Source organism: Anguilla anguilla, chromosome 6 (assembly GCF_013347855.1).
Source record: "Anguilla anguilla isolate fAngAng1 chromosome 6, fAngAng1.pri, whole genome shotgun sequence".
Classification (NCBI taxonomy): Eukaryota; Metazoa; Chordata; class Actinopteri; order Anguilliformes; family Anguillidae; genus Anguilla; species Anguilla anguilla.
The window spans coordinates 19,331,318-19,349,564 of NC_049206.1; the positions used below are offsets into that span (position 1 = coordinate 19,331,318).

At 40.3% G+C, this 18,247-nt stretch overlaps 1 protein-coding gene across 2 annotated transcripts in view; it reads left to right on the forward strand.

The window, feature by feature from the left end:
- The window catches only part of LOC118230272 (collagen alpha-1(XI) chain-like), a 105,035-nt gene that overhangs the window by 56,834 nt on the left and 29,954 nt on the right, over positions 1-18,247 (forward strand). For both annotated transcript variants that reach the window (XM_035423139.1, XM_035423140.1), the window contains 15 exons: positions 295-339; positions 726-779; positions 867-911; positions 5,196-5,249; positions 5,459-5,566; positions 5,918-5,971; positions 9,407-9,460; positions 11,356-11,400; positions 11,521-11,574; positions 11,983-12,027; positions 13,190-13,243; positions 13,566-13,619; positions 16,031-16,084; positions 17,107-17,214; positions 17,669-17,758. In XM_035423139.1, the coding sequence (XP_035279030.1) occupies positions 295-339; positions 726-779; positions 867-911; positions 5,196-5,249; positions 5,459-5,566; positions 5,918-5,971; positions 9,407-9,460; positions 11,356-11,400; positions 11,521-11,574; positions 11,983-12,027; positions 13,190-13,243; positions 13,566-13,619; positions 16,031-16,084; positions 17,107-17,214; positions 17,669-17,758 (918 nt within the window). The remainder of the gene's footprint in view (positions 1-294; positions 340-725; positions 780-866; positions 912-5,195; positions 5,250-5,458; positions 5,567-5,917; positions 5,972-9,406; positions 9,461-11,355; positions 11,401-11,520; positions 11,575-11,982; positions 12,028-13,189; positions 13,244-13,565; positions 13,620-16,030; positions 16,085-17,106; positions 17,215-17,668; positions 17,759-18,247) is intronic.

Sequence of the window (18,247 nt, forward strand, 5' to 3'; positions counted from 1 at the left end):
GACATCTTTTTTTCCCCACATGTGCCATACGTCTTTTTCACACTGTTTTGTAAATGAAACATGGCAATTGTTTGCCCCACATGCATCATTTTAAAAAAGAATCGCCCCTCCCAGGTTTACGAACGCTAACCTTGACAAAATACTAATGGGAACCTGGAATGGGGGGAAAAGACAACGCGCTAGATTTGTTGCAGGACGGCCAAGGATAAACAAAGCCTTATGTAAATGACATAACATGACATATTGGGAATAATGAGATCAATTATTGAATTACTCATTTCTTTTTTTCCATAGGGTCACCCAGGGAAGGAAGGGCCGGCTGGAGAGAAAGGTGCTCTTGTGAGTGTTTTCCTTTCGTTTCTGCATCTGGACAGCCTTCGCGTGTCACAGCACGTCTGCGAGCGTGCTCTGTCTACGAGGACGTCCCCATATGGAGGGGCTCCAGCTGTCACAACAGCAAAAAATTCAGCATAACTGTAAATACAAAACGAAATGCTAAAAATGTCAAGGGTACTCTGAGGAGATGGAAAATTATCTCAGGTTCCCTCTGTGATGAGTAAAACAGCTACAACGACGGTAAAATAACTCAGGAGCGAGGGCTGAATTTTCTTGGACAATCGGATCGGTGACAGAGCTGTGGTTGAGGTGGCTGTAGATGTTGCTTGTTGCTGGTGTTAATGTGTCTCCAAATAAACTGACGGCTTTGTTTTTGGGATTGTTTTCAGGGTCAGGCTGGTCCGCAAGGCCCCATCGGGTACCCGGGCCCACGTGGAGTAAAGGTACCTCTGACGTCTGTTGCTCTTGTGATGGTTGTGGTTCAGTGGTATTTTTGCTGTGGGTGACACCGTGATCTCTCTCTCTGACAGGGTGCCGATGGAGTTCGTGGTCTTAAGGGGGGGAAAGGAGAAAAGGTAATTCTATTGTCGGCGTTCATTTCTTGAGTGTGTACATGCGTCTGTGCACGTGTGTATGTGCGAGCATGTGAGTACAGTATGTACTTGAGAGTGTGTTTTTCTCTGTATGGATGTATGTATATATGGGATATTTCTGTTGTAACCAAGTTGGATACAAGAATGGTATGTAAGCACATATGGAAATATGTAGAGAGACTGAGGAGTTTGGTTAGCTTTCATTCAAAACTGAAGCAGTTTTAGTCAATTAGGCTCAAATGAGCTGTGTTACATTACAACGGGAGTAGGCCCCGGTTCAGGCAGCCAGAGGTATTATGCGAAGGAAATGGATATGACGGCCCTGCCATTTTCCCCAGGTGGTTTGCTAAAGACCCTCGCTGTGGTGTGAGCCTGTCCTGTTTGCCCTTCATCGAGTTTTCCCTGTAAGTCAGCGAAAAGGGGAAGCCGTAGTGGTGTTAGAGCGACCACAGACAGCCCGATGCACAGTCGCTGTTGGGAGGCTGCCCGTACATCAGGGGCTCATGCATACAGCATGTTGTGTTTTCATAGCACTTAAGCAAATTCATTTTCGGGGAGAGGTTCTGGCTCCAGTTAGTTGGCTGAAGTGCGCGTACAGTGTCTTCAGGAAGTGTTCACCATTGAACAAAATTGAACATTTTGTTCTGTTACTCCTTTAAATACATTTCAATATTTCTTCCTCTTCACAAACACAATAAATCAACACATTTGTGGTGCAAAAATAATTGTATTGCCTTTTCTTTCTGAAATGAAAGACATTTCTTATTTACAAAAATATTCATTACTTCTTCACAAAAGAGTCATTAGGCCTTTGGCAGCAGTTAGTCTTCTTAAGTATGTCTAATGAGCTTTGCACATTTAGATTTTGGAAGTTTTTCCTCATTCCTTCATGCGAGGTTTCTCCAGCTCTGGCAATTTGGATGGAGAGCATCGGGGGACAGCAATTTTCAGGTCATGCCGCAGATTTTCGATGGGATTTAAGTCTGGGCTCTGGCAGGGCCAATGCGAAATACAGAACACTTTGTAGTTCTTGCGGTGTCCTTTGGGCCATTGATCTTAGGAGCGTGAATCTGTGCCCTGACTGCGGAGCTCTTGCGGACTGAAACAGGTTGCGCTCAAGGCTTTCGCCTGTATTCGTCTGCAACCATCTTGCATTCGATGGCAATAATCTACCCAATCCCTCCAGCTAAAAAGTAACCCCACAGCGTGATGCTGACATCACCATGCTTGAATGCTAGAGATGCTGTCACCAAGATAGAAGCCAAATCTTTGAACTGCTGAAGAGAATGTTTTTTTTTTGTTTTAGCTAAAGAGATCTGCACCTTGCCCTTTTCATACAGTAGCTCAGCTCAGTAGCATGGCCTGGTTTTGGTAGTGTCTGGGTTTTGAAATATTTCAAATCCTGGCTGTTTTTTTTATAATCTTCTCCAGCTTTTTACCTCCTAACAACTACATCTGGAAGTTCTACAGGCGAGTCTCTGGTATTCATGACAGCATGACTGGTCTGATCTGCTCCAGTAGATCTATACACCAGTGATACTTATTTGGGATACACCTGGCCCAATTTAAGTTGTAATACAAAGGGTGTAAATATTTATGAATAAGTCATTTTGTAGTTTTTATAATAATATAATTCTTATGACATCCCAGTACTTTTTCATTTTGACATTATAGAGTTACTTAGTATAATATGAAAAATGAAAAAAGGCATTGTATGTGTCTGGGTGTAAGCAGCTATAGAGTATGTGGGTCTCTGCATATGTGTGTGAGTACGTGTGTATGTGTGTGCACTCGTATGTGTGAGTACATGCATCTATGCACATGACTGTTTGCTTTTGCATGCACGTCTGCGTGTGTGTGTGGAGATGTATACGGGGAAGTATGCATGCGTGTATGTGATACACACATGTACTGAGGAGTTTGTGCACACACACACGTAGTGCTTATCATGGCACAGAGGAATATAATGACTAAGATCAGTGTCTCCCTTCTGACAGCACCCATTACCTTTGACATACACATCCCTGCCTGTTCACACTCAGCACAGGCTGAATATCTGTACGTTAACAGTAAAGGCCCCTGAAAAACTATAGCTCTCTGACTGCAGTCATTGCCGGGATTTTGTTTGGTGGTTAGACAAACAATACAGTGTCATGGAAAACCTGATTATGCTGGGATAGATGAATCAGAATTATCACAGTCTATGGGACCAGAGCTTATTTACACTTCAAATCCAAAAATGAGCTCTGTGGACCTGGTCTCTCTCAGTGTGTCTATTATCTGAGCCTCATCATATAAAAAGAGCCAATCTATTTGAACAATACACTTATGTACTGTATAAAGCTGCTAGTCACCACAGTATACCAGATGGATGGCCCCAAATTATCACTTAAGGCTAACTGTCTATCACAAAGGCTTAGTCAGTACCAAATAAGTAATTGATACCATTCATTTTATAATTTTACAGTTGCTTGAGACAAAAGGGTCATTAAACCAGTGATATTGAAATGTGTTCGCTTGATCAGCAGTTTATGCAGACTGGTTCACAAACTTGCGGAAATTTCAATAAGACCCAAAGCAGTATTCAGCCGGAAAATTGAATCCCTTGGTATTATGCCAAACACATTTTTAAGCGCACGTAATTGCCATGTAGTCATAGTTCTTAAGGCTTACTTTTTAAAGGCTAATGATTGCTGTCATTTCCAAATCATATTTCCAATCTGGCAAAGTTTTCTATTATGACACTAGTTTTTGTAATAGAGTTATTTCTGTGTTTATTGCCTACATGCTTACACTTACACAGACTGTATATCATTTGGCCTTCTGTAGTTTGAAATGTTGTTGAATCCCTCCTCCCTACAATCACTCAATTACATTTTACAATCCGTATAATACTGCTTGTGTAAATCAACAGGCAGCATGTTCCCTAATGGAAATTTTTTTCTTCTGAGAAACAGCAGATCATAAATATTTTTTTTAGCTCACAGTCATTTGAGTCATTGAAAGTCACAAGATATGTTCCCATTAGCATGAACTTCTGAAGCTGTTGAATTTACAATTCCGTGCAGCTTGCCTCTTGGAAATATCTCCCAATGCTGAAAGTCAACATAATAAAGGAAACACGATGGTTGGCATGTGTAACATAATTCACATTGGAGCTTGCAGAAAGTACAGAGAAAGTAAGTGTGGCAACAAATCTTGCTGGCTACACTAGCCTCATGTTTTTCATAAAATATAGTATGATATATGCTAATTTGAGGGCAGCAAGTAACCTGAACCACATTTCTCACAGAACACACACTGAGACCAAAGTACTATTACCACATAATTATATTACTGCTGTACTCTTCAAATGTATCTCTACAAATGGCTCTCTAAATAAACTATATATAGTATCTCAAATTAAATTTATTAATATCAACGGCATATTAGACCCTGGTTTATAAGCGTCTATGTAATGTTAAAAATCTGTGTATAAACTGCTCACTGCAGCCCATAATTCCCTGTGTGGGTGCAGTCTGTAGAACCACCAGCAGATGTCACTTGATTTAATGCAATACAACTCTCACTGACTGAGACGTGGAAAACTCTGTTCCCAGTCAGAGGTGGTCTGCCATAGCACTAGGATTATAAAAGGTGTTTATTGAGTGTGTTTATTAAGTGTACAACCAACAAGGAATATTCCCTGCGCCATTGTGTATTTTATATGCAGCTAATTTTATTACACAGTCCTCCATTCATTTATTCATTTAAACATGCAGTTCATAGAGCTACCACAAGGTGTCAGCATGGTTCATGGTTCAAGTCGCAATAAAGCATGCATGTGGGTACGAATTACAATAGATATATGCATTAGTGCCACATAAAGTCTAAAAGCCTAAGAATTCAGATTTATAGCAGATATTTATTTTATATTATATTCATACCTATATCATAATTCTACTGTCTGGACATTCTATTCATAGATTGCAAACCTTCAAATAATGAATAGATCACACATACTATTAGGCCAACAGATCAAAAATCAACAGGCCAAAATAAATAAGTATTATATTGATTGAGTAAGCACATAAAAGCTTTTTCCCATGCCGTCTCCATTTGCCTGTGTTTTACTTACACCATCACGCACTCTGTCAATAATCTATACAGACACAGTAAATACTTTCCAGCTCCAGTAGCATCCACTGGCATTGAGTGGAAGTATGGGTTTGCTACAAGGTCATGAAAAAGGTCTTCAGTTGAACATGAATTCACTTGTGCTTACAGGGAGAAGATGGTTTCCCTGGATTCAAGGGTGACATGGGTCTCAAGGGTGACCGGGTAAGTGTCAACAACCTGTGTCCTGAATGTCCTTCATGAAATCAGATTCCTATCCTATCATAACCTGAATTAATCTTTTGAAATAAGAAATAACACTTGTGAAACAAGTAAGCTGGATCAGTGTATCTACCAAGCAAGTGAAACAATGAAACCCCTAAATGTGAAAGTGTTTTTGGGGAATAATCCCTCTCTTTGCTGTGTTTTCAAAGGGTGAGATTGGTCTGTTGGGATCACGAGGAGAAGATGGGCCAGAGGGACCAAAAGGTCGGTCTGGCCCTGGCGGAGAGGCTGGACCCCTGGGTCTGGCCGGAGAAAAGGTATGTTCACCAATGTTACTGGCCGGCTCTCTTTGTTCTGTCTGTTCATTTCTCTTGTGCTAATGCTATAAGTGTTTGTTTCAAGACAAATGCAGTTTAGCAAGTTCAGTGCTCACCCACACTAACTGACCATACTGTGGAAAAAATAAACATTTGTACAGGAAATATATGTACACATGTTTATCTGGTCCCTGCAAGTGTCTGGTGTCTGCATTATGGAATGCTGATTAGATGAAGAGATATGAGTGCAGAACTGCTATGTTTACTGTTTTGCTATGCATTTTCAGGTGAAATAAATGTTTCGAAAGTCAGTTTGTTCCATTTTGTCACTGTCCTTTGTGTATCTGTCAGGGTAAACTCGGAGTTCCTGGTTTACCTGGGTACCCAGGAAGACAAGGACCAAAGGTATGTAAACACAAGAGGAAGTCGCATGAGAGTGGATGTTTTAGGTGCAAAACAAAAACAAGGTTCTCAGGCCTAAATTATGAGCTACAAATGATAGCAGTATTTGAAATGTTTCTCACTGAAGTAATTTTTATTGTGCTAGATGGTTAGACAACACGATTCATGTAATCTTTTTTTGTTCGTTTTAATTCGTGAGAAATTGTGGATATTTAAGATTGTGTCTTGTGTGGATATTTTATGTTGTATATCAACAGAATAGCATTTTTTGCTACATTCAGGTGGACTGTGTGGTTTAGCTGTATAAACAAGAAAAACGTATCTGTCACAGTGCTATGCCGGACAGTAGCCATCTACAAATACATGCATTGATATTGGCTCACCAGTAGGTGTCTCTCTTTGCCTGCATAGCTCTGAAAGGCGCTTAATCTTACACCCCCACTTCAGAAAGATATAAAATTGAAGCATTCTTTTCTTCCTTTGATCCTTACGGTTCATACAACATGCTTTTCTTTCTTTCCAAATCATGCAGTCTTATTTTTTCATTGTCTCTTTTCATCCACCAATCCATTATTTCCTTGTATTAATCATTTTAAAAACCTGCAATTACAGCACAGAGCCTCAGGAATAGGAAATGGGAAAAAAAGTTTGGAAAATTAATATTTTAACTGTAAGCGTAGGGGATTGCTCAGAGTTGGCTGGCGGTTGGGATTATACTGGGCTGTTGTCTCCCTGTCGACTCCCTGTTAAACTCGCGTAGGCATCCTCGTGTGTCTGGGGCTTGGTGATAAAGTCTCTTTGGCACTTGTGGAGAGCATTAGTCTCTGGCTGGGTGTCACTCCAGTAGTTTGTCATGTGACCGAGCATCTGCCACATTGTCTATTAATGCTTTTGTCACCAGAGCTAACGAGGACCCTGTCAGCTACTTCTGCCTTTTAATTTTCCGAAGGCACAAAGCAACATAATCTACATGATGCTTTTCTTTTCAAGAACCATTTTGGGACAAAGTAAAATTCATTATAATAGCATGGACATCCCTCCATCTTCGGTTAATGTTAATCGGTGTTTTCTAAAACCTGAGTGCCACTGCACTGCATGATGTGTGCTGTACTGCACCTGTTTGGCCAAGCACGCCTTCTACTCCAATCACATTAGAACATTTTGAGAATAATGCAGAGCTACTGTAAATCAGGATAGAAACGTATCACACGTTTATCAAAATGTATTACATCATGATGTACACGTACTATACTTGCACCTTGGCTTAAAATGTCCACTTCCTATCATGAAATCATAAAGCTAACGTTCGTTCTGTAAAATCTGTTGAGAAAATTTGACAAAGGTTTATTGAAGTTGTTAAAAGAATTCAGAGCTGCTTTTGTATAAAGTGATGGTGGTCGGGACCCCTGAATATATCACCCGACAGTCTCTTCAAGAAGAGACTATCAGTGAAAACAAAGGCTTGGATTGGCTGTGAACTCACACGTAGTCCAACGGTTTTGGCAGTGAATGCTCAGAAGTGAATTGGGCGAGACAGATACACATTTGCACTCCGCCTGCAAAGGTTTTATCACTTTGATGACAGTTTGTCTCAGGCACAATGCAGAAGCTCTTCAGAGGAGATACTGTTGCACAATGAGCCGAGGAGAGCCCAGCTAATGGAATCCCTGCCTCCCACTATCTCAGTACTAGAGGCCTAATGTCCTGCTCTGCAGGACTGCCAGTCACAGCACTAGTCAGACCATAGGGCATGTTGCAACTCTGAAACCCTGTAGGTTATCAGGATCCTATACAGAAACTAAACATACTGAAATATATTTAATTTAAATATATTTGATCAGAAATGATACTGCAACATTTTACTATGAACAAATGTATACGTTCTTGCTGCTTTCAGATGTTTCAATATATCATTTAAATGCATTTCTATGAAATTCCTTAAAAGGATGAACCACTAAAGCCACTTTGTATGCATTTGATAAAAGAGTATGCAGCTAGAGCGGTGTCAAACTGAATCCCAAGGGGGCCGCAGTGTCTGCAGGTCTTTGTGGTTTCCTTTCAATCAGTTGCCAGTTTAAGCCTTGAGAACACGATGTGTGGATTCCTTAGCCAATCAATGACTTAAATGTAACACTTCGCTGAGAAAACCAGCCGACACTATGGCCTCCCAAGACTGGAGTTTGATGCTTGTGAGCTAGTAGATGCTTTGGCAGTCCTTACGCTGTCGGAGCCACCGTGCTCTGATCTTTTATCACTGTCTGTATGGAGACAGCAAACATTTCAGTGATATCAAAACATACTACCTATGTCTAACACAAAAAGAAATGAAAAACACACTAGCTGTGTCTGACACAATGAGAAATGAAAAACATACTAGCTGTGTCTGACACAATGAGAAATGAAAAACATACTACCTGTGTCTGACACAATGAGAAATGAAAAACATACTAGCTGTGTCTGACACAATGAGAAATGAAAAACATACTAGCTGTGTCTGACACAATGAGAAATGAAAAACATACTACCTGTGTCTGACACAGAAAGAAGTGGAATGAAATGCAGTTATGGCATACACTGGGGCTCGTGGATTTAAGATGTCAGCATACTTGATTGTTAAGGGCTGTATAAAGGTAAAGCTGTTGGGAGCTCTGAATTACAACCTTGTGTTATTTTTTTGAGAGGTGGATTTTGAGTAACGCAATTTCTCAGTTGAAGGCATTGTCAATGCCTTCGGAGTTCTTAGTGCAAAAAGGCACATTTATTTATATCTGACTTCTGTGTTGGGGAACGGTGCATTAAATTGCCATTTCCGTGTACAGTTATGTACAGGAAATTGTATTCAAAGGAAAGTATAAAGCTGTGCATTGATGACATTGTTAATGCTTTCAATGCTTCCTGGACTGAGAGTACGATGGTAAGCTCTTTTCAGTTCTCACTCCTTGTAAGCCGTGAATCTGATTCTGCGGTGGGTTTTTGTGAAGCTCCTTGTTTTGTCTGTGCAGTGATTACCTATAAAGAACATGTAGTGCCCGATAATTACATTTTAAAATTAATTTTGCAAAATACAGTAAGATGTGCTTTCTTCCTTTGTACCAGTGTGCTAAATACCCACGGCACTGTAGCCTGTAGAGGGCGTTAGTTAAAGCTGCCAAATGTTACCATTTAAAGAAAAGACTGAAATAATTAAAGGTTTGGAAACCCTTGTCCAGCTACAGTAAGTACAGTAACTAGCTAATGGCCATTGAAGTTAAGTATTTCAAGTTTCCGAATGGGGGCAGACTGTGTGACCCTGTGCCAGCCTACAGGGCTCGGCATTCAGTGCAGAACAGCACTGGTTTAAATTGGTCCCACAGCCTGTAGTGGCCTGAGTGAATGCTTAGGACAGAATAAAAAGCCTGGCGACTCTGAGCCTCCTCTTCTTCCATTTTTGATCTGCAGGGTTCCACTGGCTTCCCCGGATTTTCAGGAGCCAACGGGGAGAAAGGAGGGAGGGTAAGTAGTCTGCATTGTGGGTTTGTTTCCCCTGAACAAGCAACAAGTAGCTTCATAACGCAAATGCATTTGTGTCAGGGGTCGAAAGAACAAACGCTGTCATAATTGATGCCATTCACAGCCAATGCTGTGCAGACCCACCCATCAGCTCTCACTGCACAATTAAGGCTATGTCAGCTGCCAAGGAATTCTTGAAAATCCTCTAATTTAGAAAAATTATGGTTGACTTCAACTATTTTCGGGGAAAATGAAAGATGCTGACAGTGGTTGTGAGATTTGTTGATCACCTTCAACAGCTTCTTATCCCCATTTTATGTAACTACTAAGGCCTTTAAAACCTGAACAAGAATCCACTCAACTAAAAATAGTCTGGAATTTAGGCCTTCATATGCTAAAACTGATTATTATTAGTTGTGCTGTACTTGTCGGGTCATGAAATACAGTGTACTGATTTGTCAACTTGCATTGTTAGGACCTTTATGTATTACTGGCATTGCTTACACTGGCAGGGAGGGTGTAATTCCATTGGTGTTAATTAGTCCTAATCGAATATTATTGAACTATAGTGTCCTCCTATATATACAGTCTATTTCATTTCAATAGCAGTTTCTTATTTCTATAGATACGTTGATTTAAATGTGTCCGTAGAAATGATCTCAACTTAAATGCCACTAGATCTGAATAAATAAGCAAGGCTGTAGTAGACACTGTCTCAATCTAACCCAAGAAAAAACACAAATGGTCAAATTCAATACACCAGACATTGATCAATTATTATGACTATGTCATTGAATTTTTACAAGTTTCTTGGGTTTTAAACTCCTGTAAAGTACTAAACAGTAAACAGTCATCACACCAGACAGTCATAACAGCACCTGCACACAACCATTAAACCTGCACATCTATATGCCCCTAATTCCTGGACAAAACAAATCTTCAATGTTTAGTATCCAAGAGTGATTTCAAGTAAAACTACCAGTCCGAAACAAGACGAAGACCATCAAAATGTGGTCTTAAGACTGGTCTTGAGTACCACTACCCCTCTCAGAAGTGGACTATCCTACTGTCAGACTGACATTTTGAATTAAACATAAAATTGCTTTAACGCTGGTTAAAAATGCATTATCAGTCTGCTGGATGATTTCCTGGAAGTGTGAAACATTATGTATGTGGTAAGTCAATACATTATTAAAACCAATAAACTAACTTAAATTCAATATGAAATGTGAAATAAATTATTGGTTAAAGTCCTACAGAGTACATTGTTAATATTGTTTTCTGGCACAAGGACACAAAACAAAATCACATGAATCACATTTTAATGAGATATATCATCCCATAGTCAATTGTTCTTTCAGTGCTGATTGATTTCAGCATTGACTTGTCATGTCCAACCAAAAGGGCTGTCTGGCGTTTCCCCACAGAGGGTCAGGCTTGGTAGGGTGGAACAGGCGGAGGAAATGTCAGCATATATGCAACACGTCCATCCCCAGGCCCCAGATGTAATATAGCGCGCACATCTGAGATCTGCCATTTATCCTATTACCCAGAATCCCACAGGGCACATACCGTTGCACTCTGTCAGACAGGCCCTCTTCCTTCAAACTTGAAGATACGCAGTGGGAGGCTGCGTGTCAGCCGGTAGATTGTTTAAACCGTGAATTGCCGAAGGGGATCCTTTAACTCTGCTTTTTTCAAATTTATTTATTAATTTTAGCTCGATGCTATTGTTCTTGGTTTTATAGACCGAAACCTTTTGGCAGAAGTGTTGTTTTGATGTGTGATACAAGCAAGATCTCAACATGCCTTTTAAATGCGGAATGGACTGCAAATTATTTTCAAATTATTGCAGATTTACATCTTTCTGACAATTAATTTTGCCTTTTTTTTTCAAGGGTGTGGCAGGCAAAGCTGGTCCAAGAGGACAAAGAGGTCCAACGGTAATTGATTCCAATCCGCCTTCTGGCTTTTAATATCAATTCATTTTCAAGTTTGAATACTGAAATTATTTATTTATTTATTTATTTATATATTTTTTTCGTATTCCTCCAATATTTTAGGGTCCACGTGGTGGTAGAGGTGCAAGAGGTCCCACTGGAAAACCAGGCCCCAAGGTGACTGACATCCTTTCACTGGACAGACTCCCAGTTTGGACCTGATTGGGCATGCTCACGGTTTATTTCACTTGACCTTGCTAGACAGACTCACAGTTTAAGCCTCATTGAGCCCAGTTTATTCCTCTAGATTTCACTGAGCTTGCTCACAGTTTATCCCCTTTATAGTACCCCAAATCCAAACAGTCCTGATTACTGCAGGGCATTATATTTTATATAATTATATGTTGTTAGTTGTGATATTAGTAATATCTGTACTTTCTTTCTTTTCACTTGTCTGTGCTAATGCACTCTGTGTTTCTCATAACGAGTCTGTCACTAATGGCAATGCTTTTGATGATGTAACATTCACAAGAAAATGGCAGGTATGACAATATGCTGACTCCCTCTCTTCTTTTCTCTGTGCAGGGCACTTCTGGTAATGATGGACCAGCAGGCGGCCCAGGAGAAAGAGTAAGTGTAGGAACCTGTGGACCTGTCTCTGGTGTGGGGGAGGAGTATGCACCACAGAGCAGCAGAGTTTTAACAGCATGAGATTATAGAATAAGACTGTTAACCAGTGCTTGATTTGCTGGCACTTGCACATTCCTTGGTCAGATTCGAACATATTGGGTTATTTTTGAAAAGGCTGGCTTTTAACAGGATGTCAGGGAGTTCAACTCATTAACTTCGGCAGATCTTGGCTTCTAATTCTAATTATAATACATTTTTACACAGGGTTTTCAGGTCTTAATGGCTTTGATTGTTTTATTTATTTATTTGCTATCAGTAAGAGCTAACATAAACAGGCAATTGTCACTAAAACTCTGACCAACTGACCAACATTATTTCCATGGGTCATTTAATGTGTACAAGGGATAAAGAATGAGACTATTTTAAATATAAAGGGTTTTTTAAATTTTCTTGTGTATGCAGCGTCAGGAACACCTCCCCCACTCATGTTCAGGGAACACAAGACTACTTTTACATATTTTGTCATCAAAAATGAATATGCAAGTACAGAAATGGTGTTTCTGACTTTTTTCAGTTTAGGCAAAATGTAGTTATGAGCTTTAAAAAAAAATTCTGTGTTGAACTGAGAACCAAAGACCCCCAAATGAAAAGAGGCATTGGAAGTTTCTGTACTGAACCCTAGCTAAAGAAATATACACGTGTTCCATGGATGGAACACACATAATTAGTTTCCATATCAGGGTGATACAAGAACCACGTGACTGTTCTGTTTATAACTGCATGTCTTTTTATACTTTCCCACTCTCTTCTTCCCAGTTTGGAGTGGCCAATTATATTTATCATTGCTCATTGCTGCAGCCTCTGCTGTCAATTTGGGAGAGCTCAGACACGCATGTCCTACCTCCAAAGCTTGTGATGTAGGGCGCTGGTTCTTGTCACACTGGTAGCTTGCGCAGACATGAATCAGAAGATGCTTCATTTGCAGTTTAAGATGCAGACTTGTGGGTGCACGATTGACCAGTGGGGGGTCGCTGGTGTACAAGGAGGAGGCACTGGCATCCCAGCCAAGTGGCCATCCATACACAAGAACAGTGCCTTAACAGGATGAGCCACCCAGCAGCCTTATGAATGCATGACTAACTGACTTTTATGTGTTTTCTAGGGACCTCAAGGACCCCAGGGCCCTGTCGGCTTCCCAGGACCAAAGGGACCCCCTGTAAGTATCCTCGATTGACATGCCTTTTTCCCGCTAGTTCTTATCGGTGACATTTAGCCAAACTCATTGTATTGTGCAGCCCAGTCGAATCTATTTCTCTAAGGAGAAAAAGCCTTTGAAGTTTAGTCTGCTGTGATGGGATGCCTTTTGTTTGCTAAACAATGCTATATCAGGCCTCTGAGAAGACTTTGCATTAATGAGGCATTATACTGTAGCTTCTGTCTGTGTGAATGTACGTCAGTAACTTTTTGTTTTAAATGTGAGAGATAAGTACAGCAAATTACTGCTGCATGGTAATTGTGTGATATTTGAATGATCTTAGGGACCAGCCGGAAAAGACGGGCTGCCTGGTCACCCAGGACAACGAGGAGAGACTGTAAGTGAACCTGGATCATTCCTCTCAGCTTTCCCGTACAGAATTGCAGTCCAGCCTTTGTCAGTGAGCCAGAAAACTTTGCTGTACCGTTTCAACCCAACTCCCAAACTCTTCTCACCTGGGCAGATATGAATCACAGAGCCTGTAGTAGGACGACAACATATCTGTTTATTGATACGTGAAAGCACATTTATGCATGAGTCTCACTTTAGGGGATAATTCACTTTCTGCAGGCTTTTGATATTATTTCACGTTTAATGTAAGTTTTCTACTGGACCAGCCAGTTTGTCAAGCAGTAAAGGACATTTTAGATATTTACAGAAATTTCAGATGACTCATTGTTATAATTGCAGGTTTCGCAGGTTTAAAGCATGGTTACATTTTCACAATTATAAGCATAATCATGAGAAAAGGCACAATCCATTTTCAGTCCTGTCGTTTTGTTGTTGCTTTTGTTTTCTCTCTCATGCCATAATTAACTTCTCTCCACTTGTAACCATCAGTATCACTGATATAGAAAGCCATGTGTGCCTCATAGTTCCAACAAAAATGTACGCATTTGAATTTTCATGAAGTGTATTATTAACAAATGAAGATAGCTAAACATCTACATTGCAGTGAGTTTCAACCACAGTCAATGTGCAGCCAAATGCTCCCCCTTGGCTCACACATCTTTGTAGAACAGCCTCAGGTGGCTTGTCGTGTTATATCCAAAGGCCGACGTGTCTGAGAGAGAAACGCTCTTAAAACCATGTTGTTGTTCACTCTTCTGACTGATCTCTCCCGAGCACTGAACTCCTGCTCTCGTGCAAGCAGACCTGATAAGATCAAGAGCCTTTGAAGTGGCTGTAGAAAAGATTTCATTCATCATTGTTTTTAGAAAGCCCTAGTCTTGCACTGACAAGAGCTACAATTTGCCAATATACCACATGGATGGCCAGTCCTTTGTAGATATGGAAGAGACACCAATTTATAAATTACATCTGGACATGTACAACTAGTATGATATAGAGCATATTTTGCATTATTTTTATTTTTGGATTTAAAATTTGGACTCATCATACATTATTGTACGTAACAAAGAAGATAATTAAAAATATAATCTATTTTGTTTAAAATTTTTTTTTTTGTTGTTGGGTATGAGAACTTTGTCATCTGCCAGTTTCAGAGAGTGCAGAGTGCCTCAGACATTCTCCAAACATATGTGCAGCAAAGACGCTTCTTGTTAACCTCTAGTCCAGCAGGTGACATGACTTGTGTATCTACTGTTCAACCAGCACAGTCAGGCTGTAGCCACTTAATCAGCTAAACGTGTTGGTAATGCACAATGAAATGAAGAATTCCCTTTTTACTTCCTGAGTGACAGTATAGTAACCTCTGCACTGCTTTGGAGTAAATTATTTGCTATGTTTCATAACAGCACCATGTAACAGTGAATTTAAACTGATATTAACATTAGTATATCTTAAAAGAGTTCTCCACTGTTGGTTAATATGCTGCACATATGTCTTGTTTTAAACAGTTACCTCAGTGTCAAATAGTAAATAGAACTGAGAAAACTAATAAAATTAATTCAATGGAATCATTCTTGGAAACTGAGGAACTATACAGTATATGAGTCCATTACAATCAAAGTATACTGCCAGTCTGTGTTCACACTGTTGACTACAGACTGCCCAGATGAAGCACCCATGCTAAAAGCCTGAATAAAACACTGGCTGCTGTACAGTCTTTCTCCATCCACTGCCCCTCCACCGAACGATCTTTTAGCCTCAGAGCTGGCTCAGTCCAGTTCCTGCATGCTAATGGGGCATCAAATCGATGTTTATAATGCCTGATTTATTAGCCGGCAAACAGCTCAACAAGCCTTGGATATCGGAATCGATCGCACCGGCGAGGCGGCGGCAGGCGGGGAATAATGTCGGCTTTGCTTATGCAGAATGATTTCTGTCACAGTTGATTCCTACTGCATTCTGTAATTTAAGCAGCCAACCGGCCAGCCTGTAGACCACCGGTTCTGCTGCGGCTGCTTTGTCTTTCATTCTGATTGATGATCTTACACATAAACCTTCTTTACACGTAATTTGTATGAGAATTCCATCCCTTTATTAGCTTTTCACTTTTAGAATAAAAACAATTTGGCTGTATAGTTGCTCTGCAAGCTTTTTTATTTTGGGCATATTGTCTTGCTAAACAATGAGAATGCCTAGTGGAGTTTCAGTGAAGAAACACAGATATAATTGTGTGTATGATATAAGTTTAACATTATCTTTTTTAAAACATGATAAACACGTGATTGTTATTGTCTGAAGCCATGTAATGCATACATGTAGAGATTAGTTGGTTACTAAAAGAAGTGCAATTCTTGTTTTATTTTCTGTTTAAAATTTTTGGTTTTTGGCATTTTACAGGGTTTCCAAGGCAAAACTGGACCACCAGGCCCTGGAGGAGTGGTGGGACCACAGGTGAGAATATCACACCCTCACTGGTTCAAGCCCAGCAGGCATGTCCTGCAGCAGTGTTTCTCAACCCGGAGTCCTTGGGGGAATGACTATAATATTCTATTATTTGCATATATTTCCATAGTTTATAAATAGCTCAGTCTGATTTAACAATTGAACCAGTGAACAATACCAGTCGAGTGTAAACAGCCATACATTTCTGACACAACAACAAGCCATTTAAATGATGAACATCACCAACATTGCAGTCTCATTTGTTATGCCAAAAATGATCACCACAACAGCTACAAAATATAGGCTATAAAATGATGCCGAGCTTAACTAACCCACTCGTTTGCATCAGTAACCTAAATTAGGATTGACAGTATCGTTTTTCAGCTGAATTAAATCCTTTCTTTAATCTCTACATCTTGAATGCTAGGTTTAAGCAGCCGGCATGGCTGATGTCTTGTCAGTCAGTCCCAGTCCTATGGTCCTAGAATTAATTTCCTGGGCTAGTTCTTCTGCTGCTATTATTGTTTAGAATTTTAGTTTGTGAGCTATTTTGAATGAGCATTCTTCTGCCTTTAGCCAGCATCATTAATGTTTAAGACTATTATTATTATTACTCCTATTTTTGCTTCCAATCGAAGGGGAAGCAGACTTTTGCCATTCTGTGTAGTAATTGTAGTTTTAAGTCCAGTTCGGATCAAAGATGAAATGACGCAAGACAAGACAGTAATGTTTTATCAGAAAATTTGTCTTTAAATGTCTTCTGTAGAATTGTGGTTGTTCATGTATGTTTATTTTATTTTGAAAGTTGGCAATGTTCAAACAAAATACAGAACCTGTTACATGTACATTTGTATGCAGCGTGTCTAGAATTTTTTTCTGTGCTCTGAGCAGTAAATAGATTGTAATGCTGTTTTTGGGTACGTGACCTCAGAACCAAATGGGAATTAAGCTGGAATTAGAATTCTTGTAATTTTTTGTATATTCATGCCTTGATGTTGAGTAACTTACGCTGTCATGGTGTGGCCCAACAGGGTCCTACTGGAGAGACGGGTCCCATTGGGGAGAGAGGTCACCCAGGCCCCTCTGGTCCACCTGGTGAGCAGGGTCTACCTGGTGCTGCTGGGAAGGAGGGAGCAAAGGTACAGTACGGTCTGCCCGATGGCTCTTCTTTGGTCTGCTCAACCCCATAAACCCCAATAACCCCGACCCCAAATGTGAAAGTGACCGCTCATCCTATTAAATCACCTACACAAGAGCACACAAGCTGAAGATATTTATCAAGGTAAATCTTATCAAAGGACCATCCTTTGGACAACTCCCAAGACTAAAGATGTGTGCATTTTAGAAATAATCTTATCAAGGAGGTAGCTTTATTCATGTATCTCCATATCCCTGGCTCTTTGCCCAATAGTCCAACAAGTATAGAGGAAGGACGGATGAAAATGCTTTCAGGTAGCTGCTGCATCAGTTGGAATGGGTACCCTTTGCTTTCCTTGAGAGTTTGGTCACTCCTGGTCACTCTCCTCTGCATATTATCATATGCTACTGTGAGTGCCTAGGCTTACCTTTCTGGTGTCCTCCTTGTCTGTTTAGGGTGATCCAGGTCCTCAGGGACCAACTGGGAAAGATGGCCCATCAGGTCTAAGAGGATTCCCTGGAGAGAGAGGACTTCCTGGAGCCATGGTAAGGAACCCTTTCCACAAACATCATACGATTTTAAAGGTATGGTGCAGTTAAAAAACATCACATACACATTTGACATCTTGGAGGCACTGCTATGCAAAGTAAGTTAAGTCTAATTTCACAAATAAAGGCATAGCATCAGTTAACATTTTTTAACTAGAATGTTTCATTCTCATATTTATGTCACCATCATGGAAAACCATTAAGTACATAACATATAGTGTATCAGGTCATTTTAGAAAATCATTTGGTTGGCAGTAGTAAGCAAACAGGGTCTAATCTAGGATCAGTTATCATTATTTTTGTTGTACTGCACAATCAGAGCTGCTACCAGTAATACATTAGGATGGATGGGAAGCACCAGTGTTTGCTTCGGTAATCCCCAAGGTCGGGTCATGCTGAGGCAGCCCTGGCTGTTCTGTGGAGGGATAATTTACCACCTCTCACATCCACAAGGCCGCATTACTGGACCCTGGTCCAGCGAGGTGC